Genomic DNA, 16,228 nt, shown 5'->3' on the forward strand with positions numbered 1-16,228 from the left:
CTTCCTGCCCCTCCAGCCCCAGCGCAGGTCCATTCCTGTCAAGGTCACGGGCATCTAAATCTTGATTTTTCTCAGTCGAGGATTTTCTTCATAGGATGCCAGGGAGAGCGAGCCCTGAATGTAGTGGGAACAGTAACAGACTGGCCCGTTATCCTGAATGTTCCCGGGAACAAGACTTTGTGGTCCTGCAGCAAGACGACACCAGGACCAACCTGGACAACGGCTGCCCTGTGATTGGCCCCCCAGGCCCCGCTGCCTGGGCCGTGAGGCCAAACAAAGGCAAACCGAGCCACACAGGTGTGGACTTTCTCTGCTTCCACCTTGTGACTTCTCTCGGTGTCGCCCTAAGTGTCCCTGAATGCCACCTGCCCTAGCGTTTCCTACAAGCAGGATCAGTGGCCAGTCAGGTCCCTGGGACCTGGCGTCCATGCTCTTGCTCCCCACCTCCCCTGTTCCATCTGCCCTGGTGGCAGGTGGCACCGTCCCCCATCAGCACAGACGTGTCCAAACCAGGAAGGACCCTCTCCAGGTGGGAGGAAGACAAATGCAGAACCTCAAAGACCACAAGGACCCAAGGCTTCCCAAGGCCCCTCATTCCGACCCGCTTCTGAAGCAGGAGAAGGCTCTCCAGAAGCAGGACACACAGCCAATCAATCACACCCCCCACCCCTCCAATCACACCCCCCACCCCTCCAATCCCAAGGGCCTTTTCTCTTTCATCACAGGGTGAAGTCATGGAGATGGTGCCAAACCGGGACCCAGGACCATGCAGGCTCCTTTTCAAAATGAGGTGAGCGCCGCTGCCTAAGGATGAGGAAGGAAGGAAAGCATCTTCTGGGATTCCAGAGTCACCAGATGGTGACCACCCACAACGGGGAAGGAGGCCTCTTGACGGCCCTGAATAAAGCACAGTGGTCATTATCAATGGTGGAATGAGGTGCTGGGTGCAGAGTGCTTCAAAGGGCTCAGGGAAAGAGGAGGGCTCTCCCCCGGCGGCTGTAATGACGACCAGGAGGATGACGACAACCACTCACCCCGCACACGTGGCTCTGTGCAAATCACCTTCAGAAAAATACAGATGCCCGAATCCCACCTGCAGAAATCCTGACTTCACTCGTGTGGCCTGACATCAGCATTTCTAGAAGACCCTTGAGGCCTTCTCTCTCTTATTTTAAACTTCTCATTTTGAAATAATTATAGATGCACAGGAAGCTGACAAGAAAAATCCAGGGAGATTCTGTGCACCTCCCACCCAGCTCCCCTCGATGGTTACATCTTGTAGAATAACTTCAGTCCAATATCAAAACCAGGGCATTAACACGGGTACCACCCATAGTGTTTACTCAGATCTCAACCACAAGCTCTATGTGTGTGTGTGTGCGTGTGTGTGTGTGTGCGTGTGTTTCTAGGCAGTTTTACCACACATGTGGCTTCTTGTAACCACAATCAAGAAATTGTAGCATCACAAGGCTACCCATTATGGCCACTCCCAGCCTCCCCTGATCCGTTAAACCCTAACAACCACTGCTCAGTCCCCCATCTGTATAATTATGTTATTTCATGCATGCTATATACATGGAATCATGAGGTATACATCCTTCTGGGATTGCCTTTTTTCACTCAGTATCATTTCCTCGAAGTTCATCCAAGTGGCTGTGTATGTCCACAGCCTGTCATTTTTTTTTTTTTTTATTGCAGAGGAGTATTCCATGGTCTGGATGTATCACCGTTTGTAACCACTCACCCACTGAAAGATAGTTGGGTAGTTTCAAGTTTTGGGCTGTTATGACTAAAAGCTCCCATAAACGTTCATCTACAAGATTCTGTGTAAAAATAAGGTTTTGTGGAGGTTGGTTATAGCTCAAGTGTTAGAGTGTGTGCTTAGCCTGCATGAGGTCCTGGGTTCAATCCCCAGTACAGCCATTAAAAAATAAATAAACCTAGTTACCCCCACCCCCCACCCCCCAAATAAGGTTTTCTTTCTCTGCAATAAATGCCTAAGAATGCAACCAACCACTGGGTCTCATGGTAAGTTTTAGTTTAAAAAGGAACTGCCAAACTACTTTCCAGAGTGGCCACACCATTTCACTTTCCCACCAGCAACGCATGAGTGACTTGGTTTCTGTGCATCCTGGCCAGTGTTCGGCATCATCGCTAACTACGTGAGTGTTCTGTGGGCCCCTGAAACGAATGCTGTCAGGGCTCCTGTTCATTCCCTGCTGGTGACATCTGTGAGGTAGAAGGCACTTCCGTGGCTCAGGCACGGCAGCCCGCCCACTGCGCCCTGTGTACGGAGCAGGTATACAGGGCTTCCCCACAAGGTCTCTGCTGGGCTTTGCTTTTCCCAGTCCCTTGGCCAGGGAGCAGACTGTCTGGCGGCAGAGGGCGGGGAGAGGTTTGTGTCTCCATTTGTTGATGGTTCCAGGTCACAGGCTCCTAGGTTCCCAGTCCAGGACATAGGGGAGGTAACAAGAAAGCCCTGGAACTCATCATGCTGTCGTTCCTGGAATCTGAAGGTCCCAGCCAACCATCCTTCTCCTTTCCAGCTTTCATGGCCCCTTTACTATTGTTTGTTGAGTAATTTCCAAAGTATTTGGTTGTACTTATAAAGGAGGGGAGCAGGGGCAAGTTGAGTCGGCACCAGCTCAATCCAGTAGCACCCCAGCACCGTCTCCTTGAACCCCCCTAACCACGCCCCGAGGGACAGCAAGTCAGTGTGCCCATCATAAAGATGGGGAAGCCGGGGCACAGGGGGATTAAGTGACTTGCTTAACCTGCGGCAAGCCGACTTTGGGATTTCCTCCTTGAGGGCCTGAATTAAAGCTGCAGGCTGGGGCTACGCGCTTGGGCAGAACCTCGGAGGCCTCGGGGACAGCATGGGCCCCGTCACTCCCCTGTGCCCCGTGACAGTCGCTGGCTGCACAGACGTCCGGGTACACGTCCCTCCCTCTCTGCTCTGTCACCACTTCTCTCTGTCCAGCAAGCTGCCACTGACACCATCAGGTGAGGTCTCCCCAAGTCCCCATCATGGTCACTTCCTGCTGAGGCCTGGCCTGTGGCAGGTCTGAGGGGGCTTGTCTGGCACCGTCCCTGGCTCACCTGCCCTCTCTGCCATCTCTAGCCAGTGCCAGCTCCTCCAGAGCAGATCCCTTCTTCGGTGCCTGTTCCCACCCTCCTGCCTCCTCTCTGGGGACTCTTAACATAGCCCTTCTCTGGGGTTGCCTGCTCTGCACCCCACATAGCACACTCCACGACAAATAGCCTATTACACAATAACCTACTTCAAATGCACTGTAACACTGTATCAGGATAGTTCTGATTCCATCACTTACACGTTCCAGGGCTGTGGTGAGCTGCTTAACCTCTCTGTGCCTCAGTTTCCTTACCTGCATAATGGGGAGAATGACAGTGCTTACCTCATGGGACGGTTGGGACAACTGAATGAACTCACAGACGCGAAACACTGAAAACAAGTGTGTGTGATAAACCCGCGAGATCGACCACTGTTCAGTGGGGGTGTCTCCATGCTGTAAGGGGTTTGTGTACTTTCCAGACCCTGGTCCCTACGTTGTGCAGAGGTCACGGGATCAACAAAGGGAGGGTCTGATGCAAGCTCAGAGATCAGTCCAACCCTCCTCACCCTCCAAGGTTGAAGGATCTCTCCTTCAACCCTCAGGCTGAAAGGAACTAGCTCTGTGCAAATGTCCCAGCGTGAGGAAGTAACCTTGTCTTGCGTGTCTCCAGAGAGCTCTACTTTTAAGAACTTTCTTCCCTCCACTGAGTTGAAGCCTCTTTCCCTGTGTCTTGAGCACAAGTGGGTCTGCTCTGCCGTCAGGGGCTGGCAGCCTCTAGTGTGCCCCCAAGTGCTTGCTCCTTTGCCCACCTCTTCAACATCAAGACACTCCATTCTTTCAGGTGTTTCCTTCATCACCCCTCCCTTTCATAAGGGCATCGTCCTGGCTCCTGAAGTCCTTCTTAAGACAGACCACCCAATCCTGAATACAAGACTCCTGGTGCCCCCGAACCTGTAAAGGGCAGAGCTCCCAGTGCCTCCTTCATTTCTGGAGATGAGGCTCCAGTTCCTGGGGCTTGAGAACTCACTGGCTTTATGAGTATGCAGCTAACCTTAACCCCTTACATACAGGAAACCAGCTTCATCTCTTGTGCTAACCCTGATCCACTGGCTGCCGCACAGTTAGGGAGGATTATGAGCGGAGGCTCAGTGGGAAAGGGTCCTGGGATCGATTAGTAATGTCTGTCAGCGGAGTACGATACAGAAGTAGAGACACGTGTGTTTGCTGGCAGTGACTGAAATCTTCGCAAACATGCTGCCATCAAGCCATGTTTCCACCATCCTGTGCAGTACATCTGGTTCATCTGGGACCTAACTCATACTAAATACCATCTGGGAAGCTGCAAGGCAGATGGTTAATGCACAGACTTCAACACTGACAAAGGGCTTGAAGCCTGGCTCTGTCACTTACCAGTGGGGTGCCCCTGGGCCTCAATGTCCTCTCTGTCAATTGCAAATAATAAAAGCATCAAAGGACTGGGGTGAAAATGAAATGCGATCATGAAGTGCTGCCCTTTGGCCACTTTTCCAGGGGGTCAAGAATGTCGTGTACTCTTAATTTTTGTACACCGTCCCCCTCCCATCTTTGTGCTACTTAGTGTCTGATGAGCATGCAGGTCATGATGGAAATGTTAAATCAGTGAGCCCTGTGGCAGACAGAAGCCACTCTCCCAGGTAGGTATCTCTCTACAAGTAACTGAGCTTTGAGTAAGGTTTAAATTACCATCTCCAGCCCACTGTTTCCCATACTTCCTATCAGGAGTGTTAAGAGTTTTGCAGAAACCTCGGTGAAATCCACACTCCCTGCCTTTGCGCCACGTGCTGGGGTGTAACGTGTCAGCAGATTCTCCGCTAACTTCTAGGACTGCCTCTTTTAATTCTGAGCACTCACAAATCTGTTTAGTGAGCAATTCCGGCATTTTCCCTACAAAGAATATTAATATCATAAGTCTAATGAATATGCCAATGGCTCCATTTCCTTTTGTAAGACGGCATTTGTCTACTTTGGTCTTTATCACTCCTTACTTTCCCTTCATTGCTTCTCCACGATTATCAAAGTGGGCTCATGCTCTTATTTGCAATCTGGGCCAAGAGAGCCTGATCCCTCAACACTTCCTCCATCACCTGGGTCTTTGGTTCCTATGGGTACAAGGTGTAGTGTACAACCTCTGAAGCGAGCATGAAACTCAGGTGGGACTTGCTGGACAGCCAGGTCATGGTGAGTGCACCCAGTGATGAAGGCAACTGAGTCACCAAAGGCAGCGTGCCTCGGAGTCTGGTTCTTCAAAACACAAAGTGCTCTTGGTCTTCAAAAGGGGTATCCTTACAACCCTCTGCAAATCTATAGGTTGGAAAACAGGATCACCCTGGGGGGGGCTCTTCAACCTTCTTTCCACTTTGGTTACCAGTCTTCATAGTTCTCTTTCCTGAGCTATTTTTCATGAGGAAATGGATTTTATAATCACTTTGCTGGAGTTGCTATTTAGACAACAAGGACCACAGAACGAGAGTCCTGAAGACCAGTGCCAGGCAATCACCAGGCTTGAGCTCCCAGGGTAGACCAGCCCCCAAGACCACATGATCCAATTCCTGTTACAGCCAGAATTTCACCAAAGGCCCTGGACTTTCAGGCTCACTCTAAACTCTCATATTCCCAGCTGCTTCCACACAGCATTTTGGGGCTGCCCTGGTCTGAAGAGCAAGGTGCTCAGGGCAGCTTCAGTGTGTTTTTCAGTCCATCCCTGGTGCAGCTCTGCATGTGGGGCTGCCTCACTTTTCTTTGCCAGATCCGGAACTGGGCGTGGCATAGGAGAGTTCCAGGTGATAACTGGCAGGTCAGTAAGGACAGTTCAGGTTGGGGTCGGGGGTGGGGGGCAGGAAAGGAGACGGGTTCTGGGAGTTGGCTCCACTGAGTAAGCCAATGTCTACGTGGACCCAGGAACCAGCAGCAAGCTGGCCACCTCTCTCTTCATTGTAGCTCTCTCCTGCTGCCAGACCAGTTTCTGCCACCCCTTGGTGATGGCAGAGTGCACACCACAAAGATGCAGAGGCTCTTAGTTAAACCAGGTGTCCCCCTACCACAGAGCCTCCAGGGCAGCCAATCATAGGTTCATTAGGTGTCATTTGCCCAGGAAGCACGTGCTCCTGCCTGGAAGGCTCCTCTGACCACAAAGCAACCTGTGTGTGCCTTGTGGACATCAGTAGGGGACCCGTCGTTTGGTCCCCGGTATGTCAGAAGCTGCCTCGTGGCAGGGGTCCTATTGGACCCACCACGTCCTTGGTGTGGGAGGACACCTTATCAAGTTTCACTTGGAAAGACCACCGCTATTTCCCTGCCCTCTCCTCTCTTTAACAACCCAACGGGTTATAAGCTGGGGAAGCTGTGGCCCCGCTATACATAGGTGCACATCCAGCCCCCAGAGCAACACTTTCTAGCATCTCAGGGCCCAGCTTCTCCAGTGGCTGTCAGCCCCACCTCTCGGGACTCTGACAACCCCAAGATTTTTCCTGGCCCTGGTTCAGAGCTGACCAACCTGCATTCTTCTTGTCTCTTTGCTCCTGATAATCGTGAGTGAGCGTCAGTGAACCACCAGGCTCATGTAACACCTGCCCCTTCTCTGCACCACAGAAGAGGCTGTGATGAACAAGACGATGTCTCTGTCGTGCTTCCAGTGACTCACTAGGAACATTATCACTTCCCACATTCTACATCCATCTACTTATTTCTGTTTTTGCCAAGAAAGGCCATTCCCAGATCCTCACACAGGCCCCTGGCAATTACTGTGCTCTGCTCTGATGTCAGGAACAAAGTACATGATTTCATGGCTCCCCTGGACCCCTCCAGAGTATCACCTACATAGGAGTCCTCCAGCTGGACTTGGACCCTGCATTTCAAACAGGCTCCCAGGTAATGCAGTGCTGGTCCTGTCTGCCACCACCATCATCTGGCAAAACTACCACGCCAGGCAAGGTGGGGGTGTGTCCTCTGTGCCTAAAAGTGGATCGGGGAGGAGGGCTCGCTGCCTCCCAGAATGTGCCATTGGTCACACTGGTGGCAAAGCTCCCAGGGGCTCAGAGAACATCCAGCTGCCCTCAGGTCTTTGGCATTTTCCACCAGCAGTCGGCAGTAGATGAACAAGGATTTCAGGCATGAAACCAAACACCTTGGGAGAAGGGGGGCATGTCTGAGCCATAACAAAATGCTGTAAACTGGGCGGCTTCTCAGCCACAGGTATTTCTTGCTCGCGGTTCCAGAGGCTGGAAGTCCGAGATCAGGGTGCCAGCTTGGCCAGGCTCTGGTGAAGGCCTGTCCCGTAGGTTACAGAGGCTGCGTCCCACTGTCCCCACATGGCAGAAAGAGCTCATAGCTCTCCAACCTCTTCTTATAAGGGCACTAATCTCATGTTGAGGGCTCCACCCTCTTGAGCTAATTACCTCCCAAAGGCCCGGCCTCCAAACACCATCGCAGTGAGGGGTTAAACTGCAACATATGAATTTAGGGGGAAACAAACATTCAGCCCATAACAGGGCACTTCATTTGTGAAGAAACGTGCATCCTGTCACCCGCCGGCCACCTCCCATGGTACTTATGAAACCCTAACTGAGTGAGCAGAAAGCATCTTCCCAGAGAAGGTGAGTAACCCCATTACCAGAAGAGCCACATGGGAAGGGCTTGGCCTCCGCACAAGTTCGGTTCACTTGCGTAAGAGGCTCCAGCCCAAGACTCTGGTCTGAGCCTCCTCTGGGCCACTCAGAGCCGGGGGAAGGGAGGCCGTCTGCAAAATGAGGCTGAGATGACTTCAGGCGTCCCTTCCAGCTCTGAGGACCACGAGAAAAGCCACTTCGGGGAGGCTGCCAGAGGCGCAGGTAATTGAACAAGAAAATCAGATCCCATCTAATTCCTGGAAAAGTCTGTCCGGTAAGGAAGTTCTGAGGGAATTTCAGAACTTGGTTCTTCAGCCAAATTCAACTTCCCTCCCTCTGCTCTTCAAACACCATCTCAGACCACATTGTTTCAGGTAAGGAAACCCACCAATCATTAAATGCAAAGAATTCCTGGGGTCGAGACAAACACCCACAGCAGCTTGTGTGACCTTCCCCATTACAGGAACGAAACTCTGGGAGCAGCAGACTGCCCCAGATCCAGCTGGATTTCCCATCACGGCGATAACACCCAGCGCATAGCTGCTCGGCCTGGCTGCTCAGAATGCAGGTGGGACGCCATCCGTCTGCTTGCTGAAGAGCTTTTAATGGTTTTCCCTTTGTTTGTGTTCCCTCCCAGGCCTGGCCGGGGCAGACTTGGGAAGACTGTGGTCAAGGTCCTCTTAAGGACAGCGGCTCTGGGCTTTCCAGGCAAAAGAGAGAAGTGTTCTCGCCTTGCTCCGAGTCAAGGGTAAGACTCCAAAGGAAATCACGATCGTCTCCCTGAAATCCCTGCTTAAGGCAGAGAAGCCATTCAAACAGGGCCATCGGTGACAGAGTCCCTTGCGGGGAAGGACACAGCACCTCCCATTCAAAATCACCCACCTAGGAGGGGCCAGAAGGAAATTCTGCATCTATTTGTCCAGGAGGGGGAAGAAAGAGAAAAAGGAAAGGCAGAGCTGTTAGGAACGATTCACTCAGGGCAACACTGATCGGGACTGAGACGCTGTGCAAGGCGCAGGCCCCCCTGAGGCCGCCCTGCTGTCCCCTCCAGAAGTCACAAGTCATTCTAGCTCATCGAAGACGCGAGGAGGAGGGCGGCCCACAAATTAATGTGAGAGACCTTGCAATTTTCGGCAGCACTTTTTTAAAAATAATAACTAAAGTAAACGAGGCCTGTGTGCTTTATACGCCTCTGGAATTCGGATCAATTGAGCCGTGCCCAGCGGATGCTCACACAAAGCCCTGGATGTTTTGATCCAGGGGCCGAACGCCAAGGAAATCTTAACTCAGGAATCGCTCCAAGCACCTCTGCATAAAACCTGAGAGCCCTGAACACTGCTAGCACCACCAGTGCGGCTTCTGTCTGGGAGGGGAGGCTGCAGGAGACCGTAGGAGCTAAGAAGGGATGAAGGCTAAGGCCCAGTGCACCAGAGAGGAGTCCGTCTGGAAACCCAGAGAGGGACTTGCCTGCCCTAGAACTAGACCCAAGAGATCTCCTGGGGGAAGGTGCCCCCCTTCCTGTTCTGCAAGAAAGGCCGACCCTTATGTGAACACAACTGCCCTGATTCCAACTAGAACAAAAGCACACTTGTCCTTTCCCCTGGGATTTCTAAACCGTTACATTTCCAGAAATCCTCGCTCCACTGTACTTTCCCTATAAGGCTGGTCCATCTGATGTCCAGGTTGGGCGCCCAGGCAAAGGCCTCAGTGAGAGCAGCAGCTGCCCCGGACCGTCCACTGGGGGCTACCTGCCCGCTCCCATCCCCCCGCATGCCCGCTGTGACTCCCTGCACCACACCGGGTAGCTCATTCTTAACCCAGATCACAGACAAACACTCCCCTTCTTCACACATCTGGATAATGGCTTTCCTTACTTCCCGTTCTGGGATGTAGACCATTCTTTTCAGTCTGAACTGTGTTGACTCCAGTTACGAGAACATTTACCCCAAACGAGCTGTCCCCAACCTTTCCCTCCACTCCCTAGACATCTGCCCACCCTTTGCCCATAAGCCATGAAGCCGAGGGACCGGACTCGGTCCATGTTCATTGCTACACACCAAACAAGCGTGTCCCCACGTGCTCGTGAATGGGACATCCTTCCCACGTCTGCTGCCCTGAACTCATTTGCACAGCATCACATCCTAGCTGGAAACATCCAAAGTGCCTGGACCTGGCTTTTGACAGGTGTCTTTATCAGAGGAGAGACAAGCTTCACCTGCAACCTGCGTGGGCCGTGGATCCCACGTGTCACTTCAGGGCATAAGGCGGCCTCTCACCTGACCTCTGTCCTTGCAGGACAGAGCAGGGGAATAAAGGCCCTCCTCTGAGTGACACCAGCCAGGACGGTGCTTCCACGCTGGCGGGCACGGTTCCAGTGGGCGAGGGGCGGTTGTGCAGGTGTGAGAACCCAGCACACACTGCTGTGACCGAGTCCATCTATAACTAAGTGCATGTCTGCAGGCACACACGACTACCGTGTCACCAAGCACAGCTCCTGATTATCAGGGCGTTCGTATCTCTAAACCTCAGCCCTGTGCTTCTTTTCATTTGGGAGCGTCCATGTATTTAGTATGTTGATCCTCTATGAGGGTGAGTCTCCCGGGTGCCCTGCCTGTCCCTTGTCCCTCCTCCCCTTCCACTGTCAGGTCTTCCGGGAGGTGGCAGGTGAGAGAAGGTGGGACTACACCTTCCTGCGGTGGCACCTTTCAGGAAGGCTGGGCTTTTCCCATCCTGGCGTGCTGGGATGTCTGCAGCGCTGGGGATGCAGCCAAAGGCATGGGCTCCAGGGAGACCGAGAGAGGGGCAAGCAGGAGCTGGGAGAGCAGGACCCTAGTCAGCACCACTGTGGCTCAACCAAGAGAGTGATCTGAAGGGACAGGACTGGGGAGCAAGAGATGGGAGATGGGAAGGTGGATGAGGGAGGCCGAGAGCAAGGACAAAACGTCTGAGACGCATGCCCGCAGTGGCTCTCCATCTGGCTGCACCTGGCCTGTCCTGGAGAGAGTCCCAGGGGCTTCCTCCCCCAGAGGCTGGGGTTTAGCTGATCTGATCAGGCTGAGGCTTGGTCACTAACACTTGCAATGCCTCAGCCACTCCTCATATGCAGCTCAGCCGAGATGTCACCTATGCTGGGTTCCCAAGCTTCCACAAAGATAGCATTTTTCAGAGGCCACTGGCGGAAGGATCCAAGAAAGGGCATATAGAAGTCAGGAAAAACCCCAGGAAGGGCAGGCCCCAAGCACAGGCAGCGAGAGCTTGCTTGTGGGCGTGGCTCTCGGGCCTGGTGGAAGCACCTTCCTGCAGACTCACACGGGTGGAGAGGTCACGTGGTTTGGGCGGACTCTTAAGGCAGGCATTGGCCTGGCGCAGGCTTATCTAACAGAGCCTCCTAAATCCAACAGAGGCAGAGATTTATTTTCTGCAAGAGAAGCACTCTGTTTCTCTGAGTGGGTGGCCAAGTATGCACGAAGTGGTTTCCCTCCCCTCCTCTCAGCACCCTGCCTAGAAGCCCTGTGTTTAGACACTTCCCGGGAGCGGTCTTACCTGACTGAGAAGCACGTTGTGTGCACAGGGTTCCGGGCCTCCCGGGGCCCCACACGTCCAGATAGGACTGGGTTCTGTGCCCTCCTGACCTCCAGCTGAACTAGGGGGAGCTCCTGTCAATCAAATGCTTCCTCTGGGCCTAATCAGGCATATTATACCTACTTTCCCCCCAATAAAAAGCACTCCGACCAGTTTTCATAGAACTATTTACCTTCTTTCTTAAACTAAAAATTCCAAATCACAGCAAACAATATCCTCTAAAAATCCAGCAGATGAATTACACACAGTCACTTCAACGCTATGGTAACATCACTACCCGTGCTCTCCGTAATCATTAGGTGTCACCTGATTTTGTTTGTTTTTCTCATGGGCAGTCGGCTTGGACCTGAGCTTCTAACCCTCAGTCAGAGGAGAGCCCTTACCGTGAGTAATCAAGGTTGAGTCTCAAAACAATGAGCTTCCCTGAGAGGAACAAATGCTTCTAACTCTCTCTTTTTCTCTCTAAAACCAAATATTGATAAACATCTTGGGCCCTGAGGTCCATCACAAGGCACCCTGTCTTGGTTCCTTGAGGGAAGAAACCTGGGCAGAGTTGGCCTAGCTGGGCTGTTTCTCTCAAGAAAGCTCCTGGACCCTAAATGTCATCTATTCCATCATAACCAACAGCAGCCGGCAACCAGGGCCCTCAAAACTCAAAGAGGCCCGTCGCAGACACCTTCTCATGCTCTGGACCATCACTTTCTCATGGTCACTGCAGGATGAAGAACAGCACAAAACAGCCTCATTTTCAGCTTGGTTTCTCAAACTACCATGACAGGACAGGGAAACAGCTTCCTTCTAAAACTCACGCATTTCTATGCACCAGGTGAACCCTGAGGTACCAGGTAGCTGCCTACCAGGCAGCCTTTCATAAGCAAGAAGGCAACCAAGGTCATGGGTGCTCATTTAAAAACCCCAAAGCTGCTGTCAGCATGACGGCTACACAGATCCAACTCATCCTCTGGGTGGGAACACAGAATAGCCCCTTCTCCCCGGGTCTCCCCTGCAACTCCCAACAGGAACTACACGTCCTTCAGTTCCTGTCTAAAGTCAGGGCTGGAGTCTTTTCTGCCCTACTTCTTTACCAGGATAGACCATCAGAAAACTGTCAATCTCATCTACGGTGCTTGAGATCCCCAGGGAAGACCCTCTGGAGGACACACCGGCTCTCTTCCGCTGGCCGTGCCATGCCACTTTTTGTCCTCTTTGCCTTGGCTGCTGGCAAACTGAAGGCACCTTGGTTTTTTGGACACATAACAAGCTCTTTTCTCTACTGCCTATCTTTTGCAATTTGGATCCTTATTTTAATGGCCCTCTTGCATGGGTATATTAACATACAAGGGATTCCAAATCATTTTAGGTAGAGACTAGAAATTTTTTTTAAAGTAATACTAGTTGCCTAATCTATAAAGTAAAAGCTAATAATACTTGCCTCATAGGGCTGATTCAGCGGCATATAATGAATGCACAGCATCTAACACAGCACCTGGCACATAATAGATGCTCAATAAATCAGATCTAATTTGACTTAAACATCAGCACGTCGTTATTAATTTACGCCCAAAGCAGCATTACGGATGTTTGCATGGCAAGAATTTCTCATTTAATTTATAATTCAGCACTTATTTGATTGCAAATTGGCTTGGTGCCCATTTATGACACCAAATAAATGGCTTTTGAATGATGATATTTGAAATAAAACCATGCATCCCAAGAGATGCTAGAAAGTGGGAGAAAAACACCATTCCAGGACTCCGCTGAGTTAAATGCTTAAGATGAGCCTTAAGCTTGGCTTTGTGTTTTCAGGAAGCCAAAATGAACATCGTGCTAACTTCTGTGACTCTCATCCTCTGATAAGTGGAATGTGGAGCTCCTGTGAAAAATGACTTTTTCTCCTAACATCTGGATCGGAGGGTAAAGGCTCACACTGCTCCTCACACGAGGGATGCTGGGCACACAGCAGAAAGGCCACGCCCACGTGTGCCCACGTGCAGAGGGAGGCACACACACCCATCCTCCGAAAGAGAGGCTTCACTTTTTGGTATTAACTGGTTAGGGACTGGTGGGTGAGCCCTCTGGGGATTTTCCAGGGGTGCTCTTTATTGTTTTCTAAAACTGTCACCAAGAAATTTGTTGCAGAGATGGTATTCCCAGATCCACTGAGAATACCGTCCATACTACCTTTGTTCACGCACACTTAAGGAAAGTGGAGTTAAACTGTTTCTATTTCCAAATATGGATCATCCTCCAGCGTCACACTGGGGAAGTAGCCTGGCCAGTGGCTACCCTGATAGGGCAGGCTGGCCTCCACCTTTCCAAGCCTTCTCACAGCCTCACCGACTGCTCTGAGCTTGCTGGCCAGAGGGCCCCACGGATGGGGAGACCGAGGCTGCACCCTTGGGTGGCTCTGCTTCCTGGTGCTGGCAAATCATCAGAGACACCAGACTTCTCTGGGAAAGCCATCATCATCCCCATTAGTGGCAGGGCCAAATGTTAGCAGGATTTATTGGCTCTGATTAACAAGAAGGTGTTTGTTTTTGCAGGTAATTAGAGTTCAGCAGCAAGCCATAAAGAGTCCTCCAAGAAATTCTAAACAGGCTGTAGCTAAAGGCTACTGCAGCATGACTGAATCTAACCATTCATCTCTGCAGACCTGCCGTGTTACGACGCCAGTGTTCGATCCGGCACAATTGCACAGGGCATGGGGGGGAGGGGTGCTCTGGGTTCTTAATGTCCAGGGAGAAATGGCAGCACGTGTGTGCTCACGCGCGGGGGTGGACGTGGCTGTTCATACAGATATATCTCTTCAAAGCTCACAACACCCGAGTGCTGGGAGATGTTTTGACAACTCTGCATCCTCACAACTGTCGGCTAGTTGATTTCGAGGCACTACAACGTGCCAAGTGGGTCAGTGAGAAGTGAAACAGTGAGATAATGTTAGCCAAAGCCACACTGATTTACACTTTTCTTTCGGCGGCCACTCTTGGGTATGAGTTTTTTCCTTAACAAATCAGAGAGATGAACACAAATTTGATTATAATTAATTTAAAAAATTATTTTCTAGCTGTGTCAGCAAAATAGTATGGGCAAAGTGTTGTCACCAACATTTTAAAATTGTTTATAAGATGAAATAACTGGGTACGTAGAGATAACTGCTCATCTTGCTTCTCTTGGCCAGTAACATGCTATTTTCTCCTTAATCCCAAGAAATACACAGATTATTCTCGTTCACTGTACTCACATCATGATAACCAACAGGTACAGAAAAGTCAACTACCAAACCCGCCTGCAGGAGTGGAAAAAATCAAAATGGGACCAGATAAACAAGGCAAAACGATAAAGCCACAGATATGGCTGATACTAGAGGACAAAATTGCTTTTATACCCCTTGTACATTGGCTCTACTCTTGCTGAAGCTCAAGTTCACATTTAAGGCTCCAGGTATCTTAATGTAGGTCATTAGAAAACCTTTATAGTATCTATTTTTCCCCCAAGAACTATATTTCCATTGAATTCTGTTCTCTTCAGTCCAATATAAATTTTCCCATTGTTTTGCATGTTCTGGCCTCTTCAATTTATTTATGCAAAGTTCTGAAGCAGTCAGATCATAATTTTTCCTTCAGAGAAACATAAAGCAGACACTCCTGAAGAGAGAGGAAACTCTCGGGCCATGGTCTGAGAGTCAGCTGGCTTTCTGCCACCTGAGTGAGACGTCCTGCAGGTGATCTCAACCTTGCACCAGCCCCTCAACCCCTCGGACCTTGTTTCCCCATCTGAACAGCCAAGGAGGCTTCCTCAGATTCTCTCTACATCGCCCTGGGGCTCTAGGGTTCTCTGGTTCTTCCCTCCTCAAGGGAAGAACTTCCATGTGCAAAGGCAGTAGCTGAAACTGAGACACTGACATTTCTACCTTCAGAAAGTTGGACTTTGCCACCGGCTGAAAAGAAAACAGAAATTCAGCAGCACAAAGATAAAACTCATTCTTTGAGTGACATATTTAGAGTGAATCAAAGATCATGCTACTCAGCCATGAAAAAGAACAAAATAATGCCATTTGCAGCAACGTGGATGGATGTAGAGATTGTCATTCTAAGTGAAGTAAACCAGAGAGAGAAAGAAAAATACCATATGATATCACTCATGTGTGGAATCTAAAAAAAGAAGAAAAGAGGACACTAATGAACTCATCTACAAAACAGAAACAGACTTACAGACATAGTAAACAATCTTAAGGTTACCAGGGGAAAGGGCATGGGAACAGATAAATTTGGGAGTTTGAGATTTACAAATGTTAGCCACTATATATAAAAATAGATTAAAAAAAACAAATTTCTTCTGTATAGCACAGGGAACCATATTCAGTATCTTATAATAACCTTTAATGAAAAAGAATATGAAGATGAATATATATACGTAGATGCATGACTGGGACATTGTGCTGGACACCAGAAGTTGACATGTTGTAATTGACTACACTTGAATTAAAAAAAAAAGATCATGCTGATCCCAGAAGACGATACAACTCAAGACAATGCTGAGAAAAACCTCCTCCCTTTACAGCGTGTGCTTTAAGAATAGACACAAACACCAAATGCGCATGTCCACTCTCAGAGCCAGTCTGTTCAGTCTTCTCTGGGGTTCCCTGAAGGGGTGGGACCCAGGCTTGCTGCCCTAAGTCCTTACTCTGGAGGAAGCACAGGCATACAGCAGCACGGTTTTAGAACTTGCACACTTGGAGTGAAAAAAAAATATATATATATGTATTCAGAAATGAATTTAAAGAGGCAGAACAATACAGAGTCTGATACTTACTTGTGGCCCAGCTCATGAGCGATGGTAAAGGCCAAATTGAGACCATTGTCTTCGGCAAGCACACATTTCCTCTTAGCACTGCACACACCTCCTAAGTAAGCAATTCCTGCAGCAGAG

The 16,228-nt window shown here is 50.3% G+C and overlaps 1 protein-coding gene across 1 annotated transcript in view; it reads right to left on the reverse strand.

The window, feature by feature from the left end:
• ADAMTS17 (ADAM metallopeptidase with thrombospondin type 1 motif 17) overlaps positions 1-16,228 on the reverse strand; it is a 304,068-nt gene that overhangs the window by 152,500 nt on the left and 135,340 nt on the right. The window contains exon 9 of the mRNA XM_032468854.1: positions 16,112-16,217. Coding sequence (XP_032324745.1) covers positions 16,112-16,217 — 106 coding nt within the window. The remainder of the gene's footprint in view (positions 1-16,111; positions 16,218-16,228) is intronic.

The sequence above is a fragment of the Camelus ferus genome, chromosome 27 (genome assembly GCF_009834535.1).
Source record: "Camelus ferus isolate YT-003-E chromosome 27, BCGSAC_Cfer_1.0, whole genome shotgun sequence".
Lineage (NCBI taxonomy): Eukaryota > Metazoa > Chordata > Mammalia > Artiodactyla > Camelidae > Camelus > Camelus ferus.